The sequence below is a fragment of the Anguilla anguilla genome, chromosome 7 (assembly GCF_013347855.1).
Source record: "Anguilla anguilla isolate fAngAng1 chromosome 7, fAngAng1.pri, whole genome shotgun sequence".
Lineage (NCBI taxonomy): Eukaryota > Metazoa > Chordata > Actinopteri > Anguilliformes > Anguillidae > Anguilla > Anguilla anguilla.
The window spans coordinates 47,662,977-47,682,772 of record NC_049207.1 but is presented as its reverse complement, the minus strand read 5'-3'; the positions used below and the strand labels follow the sequence as shown (position 1 = coordinate 47,682,772).

The 19,796-nt window shown below is 50.3% G+C and overlaps 2 protein-coding genes across 8 annotated transcripts in view; one reads left to right on the top strand and one right to left on the bottom strand.

The window, feature by feature from the left end:
- Nucleotides 1-15,248, top strand: part of LOC118232415 (periphilin-1-like) — a 30,114-nt gene extending 14,866 nt beyond the window's left edge. For all 5 annotated transcript variants that reach the window (XM_035427399.1, XM_035427401.1, XM_035427397.1 and 2 more), the window contains 4 exons: nt 1,825-1,901; nt 2,129-2,245; nt 3,361-3,492; nt 14,034-15,248. In XM_035427399.1, coding sequence (XP_035283290.1) covers nt 1,825-1,901; nt 2,129-2,245; nt 3,361-3,492; nt 14,034-14,225 — 518 coding nt within the window. In that variant the 3' untranslated portion in view covers nt 14,226-15,248. The remainder of the gene's footprint in view (nt 1-1,824; nt 1,902-2,128; nt 2,246-3,360; nt 3,493-14,033) is intronic.
- A 253-nt stretch (nt 15,249-15,501) lies between these two features.
- Nucleotides 15,502-19,796, bottom strand: part of LOC118231060 (prickle-like protein 1) — a 42,283-nt gene continuing 37,988 nt past the window's right edge. For all 3 annotated transcript variants that reach the window (XM_035424499.1, XM_035424500.1, XM_035424501.1), the window contains exons 6-8: nt 19,586-19,772; nt 18,175-19,110; nt 15,502-17,431 (exon numbers count right to left, since the gene is read on the bottom strand). In XM_035424499.1, the coding sequence (XP_035280390.1) occupies nt 16,473-17,431; nt 18,175-19,110; nt 19,586-19,772 (2,082 nt within the window). In that variant the 3' untranslated portion in view covers nt 15,502-16,472. The remainder of the gene's footprint in view (nt 17,432-18,174; nt 19,111-19,585; nt 19,773-19,796) is intronic.

The following is a 19,796-nucleotide window of genomic DNA, read 5'->3' as shown; positions in this document are numbered from 1 at the left end:
ATTGTGGATGTACCGCGAGTGATATGGAACACCGCTAAGAGATTTATGCGTTTAAGGAGTCCGCGGAGTGTTGGGTTATCCGACAGCTCTGTTTTTCGGGCACAAGGGGGGGGGGGGGTGCAGGTGGCATGGCGGATGTGGTGCGTGGGAGTGGGGGGGGGGGGGGGGGGGTTTCGGTTCGCCGGTTTGATTGGACACGGCTGCCACGGAACGCTGGCGCACGAGGGTGTCCAGACCCCGTGGAAGCTCGCTTTCATTTAGGCAAGGTCAAAGGTCGGAGGTCACAGGTTTCGGCTCTGGGTTCGGCCCTGCATTTGAGCCGCGGCTCCCAGTTCCTTTTGAAACTGTAATAAAAGTGCGAGCCAGCAGCGAGCTGTCTGGCTTTCTAATTAAGGCTTCAAAGTGAAAATAAAAAAGCGTAATTTTATGCTGTAAGGGACATGGGTGTGTATGGATGCAGGGGTCTGCTGGATGCTTCTTAAACACACAAAAGGAGAGTTCTTTTTAACCCAGTTTTAATGTATTAATCCTTAAAATAATGCTTTTTTTATTTGCTCTTTTTATTTACATTTGTGGAGCTTGCTTTTCAAATTCACAAGACAGACAACTGAGTTGCCTAGGAAATAAAAAATTGAAAACTTGTGAACCGGTTATAGCTCTGATGTCATTTATTTTTTTTGGTTGATAACATCGGCTTGTGTGAGGAGACCCGCCTCGCCACAGCGGTCTCTGTTCCGGAGAGTTCTGATAAGCCCGAGCTCGAGCGCTCTGATCTCTGAAAACCACGGGTTTCTGCTCAGCCGTTCCTTCTCACTTTCTTTAGATTAGTAAAAACTTTCTCAAAAGTTAGTCGCACTTTTTAGAGCTGTGCCTCTTCGCCCCCCGCTGTCTGTAATTGCGTGATCGTTATGAAGCAGAACTACGCCGAAGCGTGCCTGTCTTTATCCTTATTTGCTGTTCCAGATGCTTCAGGTCTGAGTTTGAAATCCCTGCTTTGTTCCCGTATTCTCGTTTCTTTGTCTGCCTTCAGTTGAAGACTATTGATATAAAACCGTACTTTTCCCTCCAAAGAGTGAGTTTGTGCTTCCAGTTCCTTCCAGAGGAATCGTAACGGCGTCTTGTGTTTGGTCTCGCGTGCGTACAGAAGAGTTTCTTTCAGAAGCTTCGCCGCTCTTCCACGAATCGCACGTCTTCAGGTCTGTTAGCGATTTTTACCCCTGGCTGCGTCCCCCCCTCCCCCCCCCCCAACCGGAGATCCGCGAAATGATGGCAAACATCTCCGCGATGGCGACGGCGGCTTGTCACGGACATGTCGGAGGCGGCGGAGCGCTCTGGGGAACCTCAGCCGTGGTTACGCACGCATCGTCCGGGTAGACGGGACAGATCAAACATCCGCCCGTCTCCGGCGTCTGACAGACTCCTCACTGGCGGCCCTCTCTGTTATTACCCGCCTCTTTGAGCGATTGCTCCGCGACTCCGAGTTTTTAAAACGGGAGGAAATCCCTGGTGTCCAGCTGAGGCCTTCCAGAGAACCTCAGCTGTTTGAAATCAAACGGATTCGCATCGTTACCAGAGTTGTGTTTCTTTTATTTATTGTTATTTTCATGTGATTTGGTGTGTATAGATGTTTTCATTACTCATTTTTTTCACTCTGTTCCCCTCCCTCTCTCCCTCTTTTTCTCTTCTCTCTGCCCTTTCCTCCTTCCCCTCTCTCTCTGCCCCCCTTATCTCCTTTCTCCCTCTTTTCCCTTTCTCCCCCTCTTCTCACCTTCTCTCCTTTTTTCCACCTCAAATTTTTCCCTCTCTCCCTCTTCTCTCCTTCAGATAAAGAAAGGGCCCCCAGTCAGCCTGTGACTGCCTCCAGGGATGGGTCTCCTCAGAGCTCTGTCTCCACCTCAAAGGTGGGTTTCACTCTGTGCGTGCGCCCGTGTGTGTGTGCGTCCGTGTGCGTGTGTGTGTTTACTGTCCATGTCCTGTGAGAATCACAACTGTGTGATGATTGGTGCTTCCTCTGGGGAGATGCTAGCAAACGATTGATATTTTATGCTTGTAGTTGTCTATATTGTTTCCTGTGAAAATGGACCTTAAATCGGGTTGTCCTGAAGTGTGGTTTTGTGTCTCTGTGCAGGCGAGCGTGGACAAGGCCAGCAGGCCTCTGGAGCCCCCCCTGCCGGACCCTCTGAGGGAGAAGGTCGAGGAGACGCAGGAGAGACCCAGCGACGTGCCCGAGACGCTCGCGCAGTTTGTAAGAGCCTGCCCCCCCCCACCCCAATACCCGCTCCCTCCAACGCAGTTCAGTCACAGATTCTCTATACACAGCAGATGCTCAGCTCCCACGTTCAGTATCCTCTCTGCTACTTGACTGCAGGAGCCTCTGTTTGGTAACAGGAGGTCTCAGTACTGTATTACAGTATAGAGCTTTTGTTGCTATGGCAATGTACTTGGCCACACCCCTTAATGAATATTCAGCATTGGAATGTTCCACCTACAGCAGACAGAACTTTCCTTACATGGAGCCGTGTTCCTGTCTGATTTGTAGAATCTGTGGTGACACTAAAATCAGGACTACACCTCTTATGTAATCTCTTCCTTCCAGAAGATTCTCCCAGGTCCTTCCCCACCCCACACACAAACTTCTCCTGTGGTACAACGCTGGCTAATGGCAACCATCGCGACCTTTTAGGGTCACGCCATTTCATCGCGTGCACTTGGACCGCTAAGCTAGCCTTTTCACATAGCTTCCAACTCGCCGAGACTTCCGTGTGTTTCTTTGAAAGAAAAAAACCGCAGCCTTCTCAGGAATACGGTGAAATTCCTGTGCAATTATATAGTCGGTAATCTATGCCTTCCCAACAAGATGGCTTCTGGCTTTGTGCGTGGAAGCACTTAAGCTTGGGGTCTCTTTTGAGGTTTCGCGAGCGTGTTTCTGATTTGTTTTCTCAGCGTATTGGCCGCTGTGGCTTTCTTAAGCCCCATCCCACATCAATCTCTGTGTGACCGAAAATGCCATTTTGAGGAATGTTCGGAGAAACCTCAAGGAATGAGATGACCCCGTGCTCAAACAAGACTATTTCAACATGATCGCAGTTTCACTTAAGAGCTTTAAATCCGCTACTTCCTGGAAACGGAATGCATGTTGCTTATGTGGGTTTTCTCTGCATGACCCCATTGCTTTTTATGTGTGTGTACATACTAAAAGCCCACTGCCCACTGCCCACTGCCCACTTGTTTATGTTGGGGAACTTCACGAAATTTGACAGCATACCAAATGCCCGTTTATTGTTCTGGAAAAATCTCCCCGCATCGCCCCAATGGGCCTCCTGCTGACCCCTGTTTCTTTGCTGCCCTCCCCTCCCCCAGGAGGAGATCTCGGGCTTGGATGCGGAGCAGGAGGACCTCCTGCCTGTCAAAGACGAGGCCGCCAAGGCCAAGGAGAACCTCCAGGAGCGGCGGTCCAAGGCCATCGCCGCCAAGGCCCGGGAGATCGAGCAGGTACGGAGTCCCGCTTTTACCGGGGGCGGGGCTTACCGGACAGGACAGGAAAGTCCCTGTAATGAGTCTGCAACGGGCTTCAAAACAGGCAGTAGTTCTGCCTTGGGAAAGGTTAAAGAGGGGAGAGCTCAACGTAGCCGAGAAACCAGGATCCATATTCATTTATTAAAAGCGCTAATCCAGCCTTCCCCCGGTTATGAATACGAGCCCCAGGCACCAATCAGAAGCTCTATATTCAGACTCATCGGAAAGTACAGACTTTCAGACCTCAGGGGTCAGTTGCACGAGTTTAAAGCCCTTGACCGCAGAACTGCATTGCAGCTGGAACGGCTATCCTAATCTGCGCACGCAGTTCTGTGGTCAAGGTGCTATTGACCCTAGGGGTCTGAAAGTCTCTGCTTTCTGATGAGTCGTAAAATGGCTTCTGATTGGAGCCCAAGGCTCGTATTCATAACAGGGGGAAGCCTGGATTAGCGTTTTTAATAAATGAATATGGATCCTGGTCTCTCAGTTTATCGGCTACATTGAGCTGTCCTCTCTCTCTTTAACCTTTCCCAAGGTAGAACTAGTGCCTGTTTTGAGCCAGTTTCAGGCTTGATTACAAAGACTTGTTTTCCCTTAAGGATCTTCACGTGTGGGAGGGGTGTAATATAAAAAATGAATGTTGAATATTGCGCTGTGCAGCAGCAGGGCTGGTTAAAATCCCTCTGAGTTCATTCAGTGAACGGCTTACATAAGACACACACACAGCATCCGAGGGCCGGGCCGATTACGAAACCGGGCTGGTTTGCACGCACGCCTCGCGCGTTCGGGAAGCCTCATCGATTTGAGCGGCGAACGGCTCTCCGGGTTTCGTAAGACCGGCGTCGCGGCCCGCATCCCACGGACCAGAGCGGTTGCCTCCCACGCGGGTCCAGAACAGGCAGAGCTGCGGGCGTCCAATAGGAGCGCGCGCTACGCTTTTCGGCTTTTCCGACCGTGACACGTCCGCGGCCCGAAAGTGTCACAACCGAGCGTTCGCGTTAACCACGGCCGGAGGAGCGGCGGTCAGAACGGCGGGGGTCGGGGCGAGGTCAACCGCCCCCCATCTCCAGCTCGGCATCACCGCCTATTACTCACGCTGCGGTTGCCAGGCAACCGGAAAGCTGACCTTGTTGTCCCACACAGCAGCTGATTCCCTCGCGGTTAAGTTAGTTTGTCATACGGGATCTGGTTTTCCACCCCTGAAGCTTCACTTCACCCAGTTTGGGATCTCTGTGGGGGGTGGGGAGGGGGGGAATGAGGTGGAATTTGTCCGCTGCCTTGAATATTGACTGTATTTCCAGTGAAAGTCTGGCTACCTGGATGGCCAATCAGAAACCAGCATTTGCTTGGTTTCCTGTGAGACGGTGTGTGCTGAGTCTGTACTGATTGGCTACTGCTCATTAACTCCTGCCTGGTTCAGGGTAGACTGAACTATAATATGGCTGTCGACACACAGTAGAGTTCTGTCCCCTCAGGCGTAGACCTGTCCCCTCTGAAATCCATCAGAAGAAGGTGCGAAGTGCCGCTGCTTGTCGCCGCTGCGTTTTCTGAATGTCAGTCGTGATTTAAGGCCGTGTCCGTGTACAGTCAGCGAAAGGTTATCCGGTTTCTCCCTACTGTCCCGCTTCCTCTTGTTGCTTCCTTTTCATTGGTTACATAAGCCAGCCTTACTTTAAATAATGGCCATCGGAGTGGAACAGGAAACGCACTGCCTAACCAATGAAAAACACCGGTTTATTTTTAGTCATTTGTATGGAAATGCACTGTAATATAATTTTGCTACATTTGTTTGTAAAATGACAAAAAATGAAGTATCTACAGTTAAGAATACCTGAGTGTAATTTTTAAAGATAAATGGAATCGTCCATATGTATATATGTTTAAAACATTCCGTTTATTTAAAGTGTATTGTAACCACTCATTTACGGTAATGCCCATTTAAAAGGTTCTCCATTGCTGGATATGGACGAGTCCTTAGTGAGAAAACCACATTGTAACTCCACTATTGTAAAATGTAAATCGCACATTTAACTGGCACATCTGAATAAAACCCCAAAACTTCTGGACTTTAAAGCTTTTTACAGACATGGAAAAGCTCACCAGTACATTTGTACATTTGGTAAAGGGCATACCTTAATGGATTTCGGCAGTGTGAGAGAGTGTCAGTTTGACTTACGGCAAATAACGGTCATTCCCTCCCGACATTAGCATCCGCCGCGCGCTTTGGCCGCTCGTAACGAGGCTCGGTAACGACGCGCGGCGCGGCAGTTTGTTTAGCCCGCGTAATTAAGCCGAGAGATCGGATCTCAAGCTGTTTGAGTTTCTGCGGACGCCGCGTTCGTCGCCGCTAACGAAGGCTCTGATCAGGCGCGGGTTTAATTCGCCGTTGCTGCCGGCGGGATTTCTCCCGTTTGTTTTAAACAGTCGCTTCGCTCAAACAGACGGTTCGCTGTGCTACGTAGGCTGTTAGCTCCGCGTCCGCGCCGAGCTCCTGTTTCACATTGAGGGAGCCGGTCTGGCTTCGTTTTTGGCTCCTTCCCGACCGGACGGTTTTGCGATCACGGACGGGCGCTCGCCGTAGTCCCGTACCGTAAGCGTGCTGGGAAGCAGAGGTGCTTGTATGATTTTAAGACCATTTAATTTCATTTATGCTCTTTTTTTTGGTGCTTTTTTGTTTTGCAGGGATTCGTTATACGAATTAGCGGAGTTTTCTGGTTTAATTGGGAAAGCGGAACAAAAAGGCTTTTGTGCGATCGCTAATGAGTTTATTTTTTCATTTCGGTCGGGTCTGAACCCAGACGTCCCCTCAGCCGGCCGGCCTCTGCATTGAAAGGCAAGGCTTTCTGCTCCAGCGCTTAAGCACTTAACGGATCCTTTTCATTTGGCCTCATTTACACCAGAGCTCTTCAAATAATTATGCCTAGCTTTCCCTTCCATACAGAATCACCCGCTGTCTCTAAGGATTACTTTAGCGCTAGCCTGTGAAGAGAGACTGTTCATTTATACAGCAGTCTGTGGTATGGGTCAGTGGTACAGCAGTCTGTGGTGTGGTCAGTGGTACAGCAGTCTGTGGTGCGGGTCAGTGGTACAGCAGTCTGTGGTGTGGTCAGTGGTAGAGCAGTCTGTGGTGTGGTCAGTGGTAGAGCAATCTGTGTTGTGGGTCAGTGATACAGCAGTCTGTGGTGTGGGTCGGTGGTAGAGCAGTCTGTGGTGTGGTCAGTGGTACAGCAGTCTGTGGTGCGGGTCAGTGGTACAGCAGTCTGTGGTGTGGTCAGTGGTAGAGCAGTCTGTGGTGTGGGTCAGTGGTACAGCAGTCTGTGGTGTGGGTCAGTGGTACAGCAGTCTGTGGTGTGGGTCAGTGGTAGAGCAGTCTGGTGTGGGTCAGTGGTGGAGCAGTCTGTGGTGTGGGTCAGTGGTGGAGCAGTCTGTGGTGTGGGTCAGTTGTACTGCAGTCTGCTGTGGGTCAGTGGTACAGCAGTCTGTGTTGTGGGTCAGTGGTACAGCAGTCTGTGGTGCGGGTCAGTGGTGGAGCAGTCTGTGGTGTAGGTCAGTTGTACTGCAGTCTGTGCTGTGGGTCAGTGGTACAGCAGTCTGTGGTGTGGGTCAGTTGTACTGCAGTCTGTGGTGTGGGTCAGTGGTGGAGCAGCCTGTGGTGTGGGTCAGTGGTAGAGCAGTCTGTGGTCTGGGTTGGTTCCCCATTAGTCTGTGGGAAGGCGGGGGGTGTTGGCGAGCTCTCATTTTTAGCAGACTCTTCGGCTCCTTGCTGTTAAATCGGCCCCTAATCTGTGCCACCCCGCGCCCGGGTCCCCTGCCAGCCCCTCCCTGTGTGGTCTCCTCTGTATCGGGTCTGGAGATTAGGCTCTCACTCCTGCTTTGGGAACAAACCCAGCGCAGAAACAAACAGCCCTGAGCAGAACCGAGGAGCGCGGAGGCCGGACCCACCCTTCCTGTTTTCCTCAGTAGCCCGGGTTTGAGTTCTGGAAGTACAGTGCGCCGTAGGAAGCGTCTCCTGGGTTCTCTGAACAGGGCTGTGAGCCCCCGCCCCTCTGGGCCATGCATTTCCTCTTGCTCCAGGACCTCCCTCCACGACCCGCCTCTGTGTGTCTGTGTGTGTGTGTGTGTGTGTGTGTGTGTGTGTGTGCGTATGTCTGTCTGTGTTTGTGTGTCTTTGTGTCTGTGTGTGTGTGTGTGTGTGTGTGTGTCTGTCTGTCTATCTATCTGTGTCTGTGTGTGCATATGTCTGTCTGTGTTTGTATGTCTTTGTGTGTGTGTACATTTGTGTGCATGTAAGTGTCCAGCAATGTTATGGGAAGACATGGCTTTCGATGTGTAACACTCAAAGCTGTCAAAGCTGGCTACGCGGTTGTGTGTGTGTGATGGGTGTGTGTGTGTGTGTGTGTGTGTGTGTGTGTGTGTGATGGGTGAAAATGAAACCTCCGCAGGTTTTATGAGAGGCCGGTGTGGAAAGGTTTCTTGTTGACACACCGCCAACGCAGTCAGATTTAGGCGTGATGTGTATCTGCCTCGAGCACTGTTCTTTCGGTTCGCTTTCCAAAAACCTGCAACCAATTACACCTCACCCTAACCGCCCCTCCCCCCCTCCCCCGAACCCCTGCGCCCCCCACACATGTACAGTACAACAAAATAACCCCATTATGAAAAGGAAGGACAATATTTGTTTAAAGAAATCCTAATACAGTCCCTCAATTGAGCCCTGACCTTCAAAATAGAAACTGTTTACATTCTGGGTTCGGTTGGAGGGGGGGGCGGTTAATTTCCGGAAAGGAGACGCACCTTATCCGCCTTTATCTCGTAGCAGAGGGAGGGGGGCGACATAGAGGGGTTAGGAGGTTTCGGGGGGTGGGCTCTTCCGCCCTCCCCCCCCTCGCTGTTTCTGTGTGCGAGGGGGGAGGCGGTCTGAGGCCCACACATCCAGCGCGGTCTCTCGGCCTCCGGGTCAGCGGTAACAAGCTGCTATTATGTGGGACAGTCGGTTTTTGGTGGAAGCGGTCTGCAATTACACAGTGACGCGGGACACGGTCGACCTTTCCCACATCTTACGCTCCTCCTCCCCCCCCACCCCCGCCAGGTTTTTCTTCTCAGCCTCCCTGACAGTCTTCCCTTACCGACTCTGTAATTTCTGCCTCCGTCAGAACCGCGAACGTCAGGAAACCAGTGTCTTCCTTTCACTGATGTGTCTGCTGGGCAGTGCATCCATGATCATTGCGATGTAGCGATAGCTTTTTTAGAAGCTGCTCTTTTGAGGTCACCCCCCCTGGCAGGTTCCTCACCAGCTTCTCGTAAGTGTCCTGGAAGCTTTATTTAAATGTAAAAATTTCAAAAGGAAAATGCTATTCTCAGACATTTAGCAGCAAAGTGATTTTTCCCTGATTTATCAGGAAGTACTGATTTGAAGGCAGTCCTGAAACTGCTGTGAATTTAGGAGGAGGCCCTTTGGGATTGATTTCAGCAGGCCTGTAAAAGATGTGTTGGGTAATTGTAACTGAGTTTGAGTGTCATCTCAGAAAAAGAAGGTGCTCTAAGCCAGGGGTCTCAAACTCAAAGTCCTGGAGGGCAGCAGTGTGGTTTCCTTTCGATCAGCACCCAGTTTAAGCCTTGGAGTGAAGGTGTGCAGACTCAGTTACTTAAAGCACAGCAAGCACAGCACCAAGGGCATTCTTCCGTGCGGAATGGCGGCTCCAGCACTAAAGCGCCTAGCGTTCCCGCGCTGTTTTTCCCAGCAGCGCGTCTGTAACTGCGCCCGGGAGCCCCAGCGCGTTCACTTCCTGTATCTGTCGGGGGTTTTCATTACCCCCCGGCCTGTGTGGCTGTGTTTAACGCTGCCTCCCGGCGGTTAGCGTAATGGCGGTTATTAGCGGTTCTGCATGCGCTGCGCGACTGCTGAGCCGCTGCTGTCCCGGGGGCCCGTGAGTCACCGCGGGTACGGGGCCCCGGGGAGGGTTCAGCCGGGGAGCGAGGTCCCGGTCGAGGAGGGGGGGACCCTTCTCGACCCTGCATCATTGCTCCACTTTTAAATGAGAATGCTTGAGACTGGAGTGGGAGTGTCTTTAATCATTAGTTGAAGGATTTTACATATTTCACTTATTACTTGTTGAGTACCGTCCACGTACAATTTGTTTTTGGATACGGCTGCTTTTATGTGAGGCCCTACAGGCCCCCACGACTGTGATATTCCCAGGATTGTCGGTGGTGTCCCGGGGCAGTGGCTTTAGTGTACAGCAGGTGTGGGGGGATGCAGGTAATGGGCGGGGGAGGTTGAGTTTCTGGGAAGAAGTGTGCGGAGCCTCCCCCCTCAGTGTACAGGAACTGGTCAGGCGCTTTGACTGGGTGGACCTGCTGACATCTGGCTGCGCTAATTTTGGTTTAATCACCAGGTTCAGGAGGAGGAGGAAGAGGAGGGGGGAGGAAGGGGACGACCCCCCCCCCCCCCCTCCAAGTTATTTCTTCTGTTGAAGTCTGTTTTTCCATTAGACTGGATCTCTGCTCTTTACCCCTGTATAAACATCTGTGCATTTTGTGAAAAGTTTATGCTGTTGGTAGAAATGTAGACCAAATATTGCTGGATCTGTTTTTTTTAAGCTTTAAAAGGAGCTTTTTTTAATATTCTATCAGCCGATCTGATTTCATTTGCCGTTGGAATACCGTTCCACACAGGGTTTTTACTAACAGCTCATGGACTTATTTAAATTTTTAAAAAACTTTTTGTTTGTCTCTGCCCTCGATGTCGCCGAGATCAGGGAGATCGCCACTTCCTCTCTTTAACTCTCGAGTCTCCTGTCGTCTGTGTTTGTCCTCCTTTGTGTAAAAGGAGTGTTGAAATGCTCTCCCTGGCACCAAGGACGTGCTGCTTTGTCTTCTGATGTCATTGAGTGCGTTCATTGCGCTAACGGGCTCTGCGTTCTTTGACACGGCGAACATCCCGTTTCGAAGGATGCAAACCGCGTGGAAAACGTTAGCACGGTCGTCTCAGGTCAGTGAAAACGCAAGCGTAATTAAATTTTGGAGAGCAACAAGCTGGCTTATGAGCCGAGTTCGACTTATTCGTCCAGTTTTGGAAATGGCTTTGTACTGAAATTATTTATTTTTGTTCCATCTTTCATCCGAAAGTGAGTTCAGGACCTCCGAATTCTCACCACACCCTGCTGCTCTCCCAGACCTGAGTCACATATGAAACGCTTTAACTCATCGCAGGCCCTGCTGATCCCTGAGTTATGAATATTAGGTGAAAAGGGACGTTTCTTTTAAAATTGTACATAAGCTGCAGCAATCTGCCTGGGATAAAGTACTTGACCCAGGACTGCTGCTCAGTGAAGCTTTTAAACTGCGTCCTGCTGACCTCGGACACGCACCCCATGTGATCACATGACCACATTCCCCGCTATTGCAACACGTCGATAAAAAAAACAATAAGAAACGATGAACGCTGTCCAAGCCGTAGCCGTCCAGTTTGATTTGCTATCGAGATCTGAAACGGGTTGCATTTCCCTGGCCTTCACGTTTCTCCAGGTACCCGTAAGAAAACATGCGAGTACTGTCTGAGAAACGGGCACCGGGCCACGGTGCGATTTATTTACACAGCTGAGAGAGCCGCATGACGTCGACAGAATGACCACGTTGGAGAAGCCAGGTCGGATCTTTTATAAACTGCTTTTTTTTTGTTTTCGGTGAACCAGAACATTTCGCTTACGTTTGACGTTTTCGGCCTCTGAGGTGTTATTCCCGTTTTTCCTCTGAAGTCTCCTGTCAGAGAACATTCATTTTCTGGAGTGTTGTACGGCTGTACAATATGAAATACTCTCCTTCCCCTCTGGAAGAAAATGCGAACAGAGTAATAAAGATCACATGTGCCTGCCTGCCCTGTGTGTAATATTTATTGTATCTGATAAGTGAAATCCGCTCAGATGCATATCTCTTGCTGTCTTAGTATTTAGGACATAGATGAACAGATAAGATTTGATTTAGCGGCTCCTTTTTTTTTTACCCTCTTGTGAAAAGAGAGGTTGATCTGATCCTCTGAATTTAACTGGATGTAAATCTTGAGCTGTTCTGGGCTATGTTTGAACTCGAAATTTAGAATTTACTGCTTAATGCAGCAAATATGACTTGCCTGAGCACAGACACACACGGACACACACACAGCTCTTATCTGAGATTTCTGAACAGATAATAAGTATTTGTGTAGCCATTCTATTGAATTTGAGTGCACAAGCTGGGGGTTGGGCTGGATCTAGTTTTTTATTGTTATTTCTTGGGAAAACAGGCACACACACACACACACACAGATGCACGCAGGATTGTTCATGAAATTTCCTGGACTATTTCTTGGAATGTGTTGATTAGCTTTTAGCCTACATGTTTGAAGAACTAAGTGATGTAGACCACTCAATGAAAAAAATCCATTCTTATCCTTCACTGCCTATATTCAGGGCATTGAAAAGCCAGACTATTACAGTGTTCTGGTCCACAATTTTAGGAAAGTTTCTACAACCAATCTGTGGGTCCTTGAAGTTGGGTCATCATTTTTGTGTCTTAGTCGGTTTGCTGTCCAGCCAGTACATAGTGCAGCATTAAAACATTCTTCATATGGACGTAAGAAGACCTGGTCTAGTGCGAAAGCACTTCTATCTGCAGTGTGATGTACCCAGAGGAGATTTCACATTGCATCTTGCATGTCTGGCCTAATGAGAAAGCACTTCATACTGCATTGTGTAAAACCTGGCTGAAGGTGGATGCAGTGTGAAATCTGTGCCTCACAGCGCTTCGTGTGTAATCGGCCTTGAGTGAATGTGCTTTATAGCGCAGCGTGAATGCTGGGAAGACACCGCCCTTCAGCGGTGATGTCACAGGCCGTTACCCACAGGGCCTTGCACCTGGGACCGTCAGCCCCTTTAATAAAGGCTTTAACGGCCATTCCGTGTGGCTGCAAACCTGCAGCCCTGCATCGTAAAGCTCTGGTGTGAAATAACTTGGCGCTCTGCTAACAGGTTATAGCACCTCCTCTCTCCTTTGTCTCCTCACACCTGCTGAATGGGGGCGTTCCTTTCAAAGGGACCCAGGGCAGAAAGCTCCTTTAATAAACCCCGAACAAGCCCTGAATGGCAACACCCCTCCCCCCCCCCACTCACACACAAACACACACGCTGTTCTGTCCACTAAAAGAGCTAGCTGTGTTTGTCTGTAGTTACAATGTTTCCTAGACATTCTAGAACTGGAATGTTGCCACAGTCATTGTCGTCCCCATTTTAACATTTTATTCCCTCACAGGCTGTTATGTGTTTTTTAGCCTGGGAGAACATAAAATTGTGTCATAAATACTGTTCCCAGTGGAGAATATTCTGATAGAGTTTCGCAGAGCCTGTGTGTGTGTGTGTGTGTGTGTGTGTGTGTGTGTGACAGCGAGCGAGCGAGGAGCAGTTTACCCAGAGAGTTAATGGCAGTAGGCATCTGGAGACGCTCCAGTCACATGCTGGAGTCTCACTAGACGTGAGTTCATAGCTTCAGAAAAGCTCCTCAGATCGTGGGCCATGCTATGGCAACAGAGAAAATGTCATGTTTGGAAAAACAGTCGGCATGTTTGAGGTGCCGTCACTGTAACCCAAACAAAGTGGACTGAAGGTGCCGTCGGTTTAAAGACGCCCTGCCGAGAGCTGCTCTTTAAGGCTCCCGTGTTCCAGACGGCGTGTTAAAATAGCCTGCATGTCCTCGCTACGAAAAACAGACGCGTCTCGGTCTGTTTCAGCGCCTCGCGTCACAAAGGGGGGATTCCGATACCGCGGTCTGTGCGTTACTGATAGCCGCTTCAATTATTGAGTCAATTAGCAGCTTTTCAAATACAAAAGAGCTTCAAAAGGAAATTTCAACAGTGGGCCCAGCAGGTTATGAAGCACAACACTCAGCCCTGCTTTCTGTAAATCTTCCTTTGAACGTGAGCCTGTGACAGGAAGAGGGCGAAGTGGGCTGCTGTCAGTTTAAAACCTTAAACTGCTTATTTTTCTGCCTTTTTTATCAATTTACCGCAACTGTTTTTTCTTTTTCTTTCTTTCTTTCTGTTTTGAGCATGAACATGCAATACAGGATGTCCGACTCCCAATCAACCACTTCAAAGTGAAGGATGTTTGCTGGTCTAATTGCACGACCATCCCACGCCATGAAATGCTACTCTGTGATGTTTGAAACCCTATCAAGTGAACTGTCATTACTGTAGTGTTCTGTTGTGTCATGTATATTCCATACGCTCAGGACTGGAAGCGCAAACCATGCTGGGATGGGTTTCTCTTCATTATCAAAAATTCAGTTTATGAAAATGGACAAATGGGAACCTGCTTGCATTAGGGTGGGGCACTCCCTGGGGCACTCCCTGGGGCTCTGCGGGACCAGGGTTGAGGACCCCAGCAGACCGTGCGGCTCTCCAGGACCAGGATTTGGGGAGCCCTGTTTTGGGCATGCCTTCCTTCCCTTACTGACACTAAAGATCCTCTGCCTGTTCTCTCCCGCAGGTGTTCAGGCAGGACTGCGAGACGTTCGGGATGGTGGTGAAGATGCTGGTGGCCAAGGACCCCAGCCTGGAGAGCCAGCTGCAGACCCCGCTGAGGGAGAACCTGGGGGAGATCCAGCAGCGCTGCCTGGAGGACCTGCGCCACTTCATCTCCGAGCTGGACGAGGTCCTCCAACCGGAGGCCTCCGGATGAGCCTCGGCGCGGGGCCCCCGGAGGTCCGGCTGCACCTCCACACCGGCATCAGGGAACTGCTTCACCCTCATCCTAACGTCGGGCTGGTGGAGAGGAAGTGAGGTCACCCAATCTACATCCTCTCTCTACAGGAAAAAAAACTCGCTTTTATTTTGTCTCTCCTGTACATTCCAGCACTAACTCTGGACTCCATGTTGCTCGTGTGTCTCCTGCACAACACGAAAACATCCGACTACAAACTGCTCCGGAAACAACAGTGTGAAATGGAAGGAGAGATTCGGGACTTGGTTCCAGAGAGAACCAGCTTAAGATAAATCAACATGCTCGTCAGTTGCTTATGGCAGGGGGGGGTCCTCAACCATGGACCTAGAGATCCCCTAGGGTCTGCTTGGGAATTCAGCCATGGACATGTAGATCCACTGGATGTGCTAGGGTACTCAGCCCTGGACCCAGAGATCCAATGGGTCTGCAAAGGTACTGAACCCTGGATCTCGAGATCCATTGGGTCTAACTGCATTTTGTTTTCACCTTGATATCAGCAACTGCTTCACACGCAGGAAATTATGCATTCAACTGCCTAAATTTGTCAATAAATGCAACAAATTGTTTTAATTGATCAATTTAGTGCGGGGTTGTGGGTAAAATCAGCGGACCCTGTGGCTCCCCAGGGCTACAGTTGAGGCCCAGAAGCCTTGTGCGTTTTCTGTACCAGAAGTATGACGGGGAGGGGGTGGGGGAATGAAAGGAAGAAAAAAAAAGTGTTACGCTGTTTTATTCTTTCACGTATTGTAATCCAATCCTCATTTTTTCAGTTTCACACAACATTTTTAAATGTATGTATCTTTTGTGGAATATTTGGAATGAACTTTCCTCAGAAACTGGCCTGCCAGTTTTCTCTGGCAGGTTGGTCAGTAGGTGGACAGCCTATGCAGGGCTCGCCTCATTTTTACCTTCTATTTTCAAGTTTTTTTTTTTTAGAAAGTTCAGTGTATGTAAATAATAAAAGTATTAATTGTACCAGTCTGCATTGTTTTGCTTGCATTCTCTCAGTGCACTTGTCAGGAAATTAAATAGTTCCTTTTCCAAAAGTTAATTTAATTTAGAAGACAGTTCATTATTATTTGTTCCTTATTTCCTGTTTCTCATGGAGGTAAGTTTTCACATGACACTGATGTGGCCATTTTCTTTTTTAGGTAGGAATTCAAACTGTCATCTTCGAACAGAATGAATGTCTTATTTCCCGATATTTGGCATTTTAAAAAAATGGAATCTCAAGTACCACAATATTTTTTTATTTTCATCCATAGCCATACGTTCCAGTTTTTATTATTCTTTACATTTATACAGATTACAACGATCTGTTTACAATATAAGTGTGACCCCATAAATAAAGTCTGGCAACCAAAAACCAAGCCGTGCTTACTGCAGAGAGGGGGATCCTGGTGCCCCACTGATACACACGATCCATGTTGGATTTAATAGCAATAAAAGTACATAAATGGAGATATGGAGGGTCAGAGTACACCATACTCGTAAAATCCCCCAAAAGCATGTCACCTTTTTTTATTTTTAAAACCCTGATTAACAAAAGTAGGTCTTTCTAAACTGGAGTGGGCGGAGCCTCTCGATGCAATTCATATTACATCAAACACATCTTTAAAAAAAAAAAAAAAGCCTTTTGAAACTCAGGGATATAAAAATATCAAGTTTTTTTATAATCTGAACTTTACAATATATACATTTAATATTTGCACTGTTAAATAACTGTTTTCCATTAGTCTCTAAATGCTACTTTTATAAATAGGTTTTTTTTTTTCTTCTTTCTGGAAATAAAGCAGTTGCTATTAAATGCACACAACACAGCTGATAATATCGTTACTAGAATATTGTATTGGGTGTACGAAATTGCATAAACCGGTACACATTTAATAGGCAAATTGTCAGGCTGTTTAGATGAGACTGTTTGTCTGTCCGTCCATGGCAACAGCGGCCTGCGAACTGCGGTACGGATCCACGTCCAAAGAGAAGCGGCTGTAAACGCGAACGCGCGTCGCATGCGGGGGAACAGGGCCTCTCCGGCGATTAAACACGCGTGTTGGATCTCAGGGTCGACAAGTGTTTTTCACAAAAGGAAAAAAGGCTAAAAGCGTACGAGTTCCGTTCAGTCTAGCCAACTTGAAATGTGGCAAAAGGAAGTTAATACGGGGGTGCAGAGGAGAGGGGGGGGGGCAAATCTAATTGGCTGTCCTAGGAAATGATGCAGTTCTTGCCCTTGTGTCCCTTCTTCTTTTTGGATTTAGTCCGTGGGCCGTAGGGGGGAGGCAAGGGCAGGGCAGAGACGGGGGTGGGGAGGTCATCCGCGTAGTAGTGGAACCTCTGCTGCGGGCGGGGCTGGGGGATGGGCTGTCCCAGGAAGAAGCCGTCTTCCTCGTCCTCCGAGGAAGAGGACGACGAAGAGCAGGTGGAACACCAGTCGTCGTCGTAGATCCCCGGGAAGCGGTCGGCCGCCGGGTTCTGGAGGGCGTAGTCCGAGGTGGCGTGGGAGTGGTAACGAGGCCCGTACAGCTCCTGATTGGCCAGGAAGGCGGGGGGTCGAAGGTCGTGGGGGCGGGGTCTGGAGGAGGCCTGCCTGTCGTACTCCTCCCGGAAGTACGAGTGAGCGCGCTCCTTGGGGGCCAGGTGGAGGGCGTTGTCCGAGCGGGACTTCCTGCTCCTCCGTCGGCGGTGGTGGTGGTGGCGGCCGTGGTGGGCGTGGCTCGGGCGCAGGTTCAGCCTCGGGTCCGGCTCCTCGAACTGGTACACCCGCCGCCGGGTGCGCTCGCTCATGGGCGGCTGCCGCACCTCCAGCTCCTCGTAGCGGCTGTTGTCCACCACGTCGTCCGAGAACTTGACCTGCTGGGGCCGGGACTGCGACCGGGTCCTCCGCAGGACGGGGGCGTGCGGCAGGCAGGGCTTCTCCTCCGGGAGACGCTCCACCTCCTCCTCCTCCTCCTCCACCTCCTCCTCTTCCTCCTCCTCCAGCTCTGCCTCTTCCTCTTGCTCCAGCTCGGAGGTCAGGCTCTTGAGGGAGTTGGTGCTCCTGTGCAGCATGGAGGAGTTGAGGGTCCCCATGTTGCTGATCTTCTCCATGTCCTCTGGCTCCAGCTCGGTGAGGTTCTGTAAGTAGAGCAGCGGCCTGTCTTTACTGTCTCCATCCACCGATGCTCCTGTGGGGAAAAGCAGATAGAATATTAGCGCACATTGAACACTGGGAAATGTAGGTTTAATTGTGAGTGTTCCTTTAAAAAATGTCCCTTCTATAAAATTTATTCTGGAAAAAAATGCATATTTTACACTTGGAAATGGAAGGTTAATCTGCTTCAGGGATCTCAAACTCCGGTCCTGGAGCGCCAAAGTGTCTGCAGGTTTTTTGTGGTTTACTTTCAAACATCAGCCAGTTGGAAGCGAGCTGTGTGACTGTTTTACCAATCAGAGACTTAAATTAAGCTCTTTGGAGATGAAACCGCAAAACTCAGCAGAAATTGCTGCAGGCAGGAGGATTTCAGTTAGAGATCCCTTATTTAAAGAATTTCAAATGCATATTTGACCCAGGTGACAATAATGCATATGCTTACAGCTGGTCAGAAACTACAATGAACCACAGTAGGCACATAACAGGAGCAAGTGAAAACAGTATACAGTAAAAAATTTCATGGTGCTCTACTTAAAATAATGAGTAAACCGGCTGCCTTGAAATCTTGAGTTAGGTGAACAACAGATCTTCATACTTCTTCATACAGTTCATACAAAAGAAGTATGAAGAACAAAAGATCCGTTGCCCTCCTAACACAAGATCTTAAGTCCAAGATTATAAATTTTTAACAGTGTGCTTCCTTGACCTGCTGCTGTTATGTTATGGGGTGTGTGTAGGATGATGGCACATTTTGCTGAGTGCGGTGGGTTATCTCACCGGTGATGTTGGAGAGGGCCAGCGAGTCCATGGAGTCTCGGATGCTCTGCTCGGGCTGCTTCAGCTCGTCGGTGATGCACTCCAGTGAGTCGTCGTACCACTGCTTCTGCTCCCGCTCGAACCCGGCCGCCCCGTGCTCCAGGTCCAGCTCCTGCATCTTCCGGCTGCTGGCGGGGCCCGGGTGGCTGCCGTAGGCGGAGTCTCCCAGCCCGTCCTGCGATTGGGCCCAGTACATGTCCGTCTGGTACCGCTTGCTGGCCAGGCCCTGCTGGCCGCGGTGACCGCCCACGTTTGGCCCCGCCTTGGCCTTGACCTCGCCCTCCGGTGATGTCATCCAGAGCTCGGCCGGCCCCACCTCCTCCAGGTCCTCCGCCTTCCGGAAGGCGCCGCGGTCGCCGAATTTGAGCAGCAGCTGCGTCATGTAGTCCTCGTGCTCGGCCCACTCCTCCTCGTGGTCCTCCTCCGGCGGCGCCTCTTCCTCCTGCTCCTCGTCCTCCTCCCGCTCCTTCCAGTAGCGGCGGTCTTCCTCGTCGGCGGCGAAACTCAGGTGCGCCATCTTGCGGGAGAGCGTGTCGTCGGCCCCGTCTCCAGCGCCGTTGCCGCCGCCGCCGATGCCGCCGGAAAAGACGGGGAACTTGTAGTTGGCGGCCGGGGAGAAGAGCAGCGACTGGCGGCACTGGTCGGCGGAGCGGCTGCTCTTGCCCACGCGGACGCTGCGGCGGGACTCGCGGGAGCGGGCGGACTGGAAGGCGGAGTCGGAGGAGTCGGAGGCGTGCACGTCCTCGCCCAGGCTGCAGGCCTTGGAGCAGTAGATGCGCCCCTGCCGTGGCAGGAAGGGGCAGCCCAGCAGGGAGCTGTGGCACTGGGCGCAGCTGAAGCAGGACTCCGTGGCGTGCCAGTGCAGACCGTCGTACGTCATCTGGGCGTGGTCTACGCCTGCAGGGGAAAGGGGTGGGGCCGTTAGACTTTAAAGTTGACATGACTTTAAAAAATGACATGATGGGGAAGAGATAATAATATACTGAATTTTATTCTGAGCACCATTCATCAATAGGACAAGTGCTGGCTTAGTTAGTTGGCAGTAAAACGGATCAGATGATTGGCTCAAGGAGGCACCACAGTGCATGTGCTCACGTTACTCTCATATAGTAAGCTGTTAAGATTTGATGAAAGAGGATGAGCCCTTTAAATCTAAGCTCTGGATCGGCTGGTTGGCAGTAAAAGGGATCAGATGTTTGGCTCACTGAGGCACCACAGTTCATGTGCTCACGTGACTCTCATACAGTAAGTTGTTACGATTTGATGAGTGTGTGGAAAAGAGGATCGGATCAGTCAACTGGACACAGAACCCTTTAAATCTAAGGTCTGGATTGGCCGGTTGGCGGCGCGAGGCGTGTGGCGATTGGCTCACCGATGTGCTCCCCGCAGGCCTCGCAGTACTCGGCGTACAGGGACTCGAAGCAGCCGCAGCAAAATGGCCGCCCGTCCTTCATGATGTAGCGCTGGCCCCCCAGGACCGTCTCGCACTCGAAGCAGGCGAAGTGCTTCATGTGCCAGTGCCTCCCCTCCGCCTCCGTGCACTCATCCGCAAAGATGATCTGCAAAGGTACGAGGAACTTTCG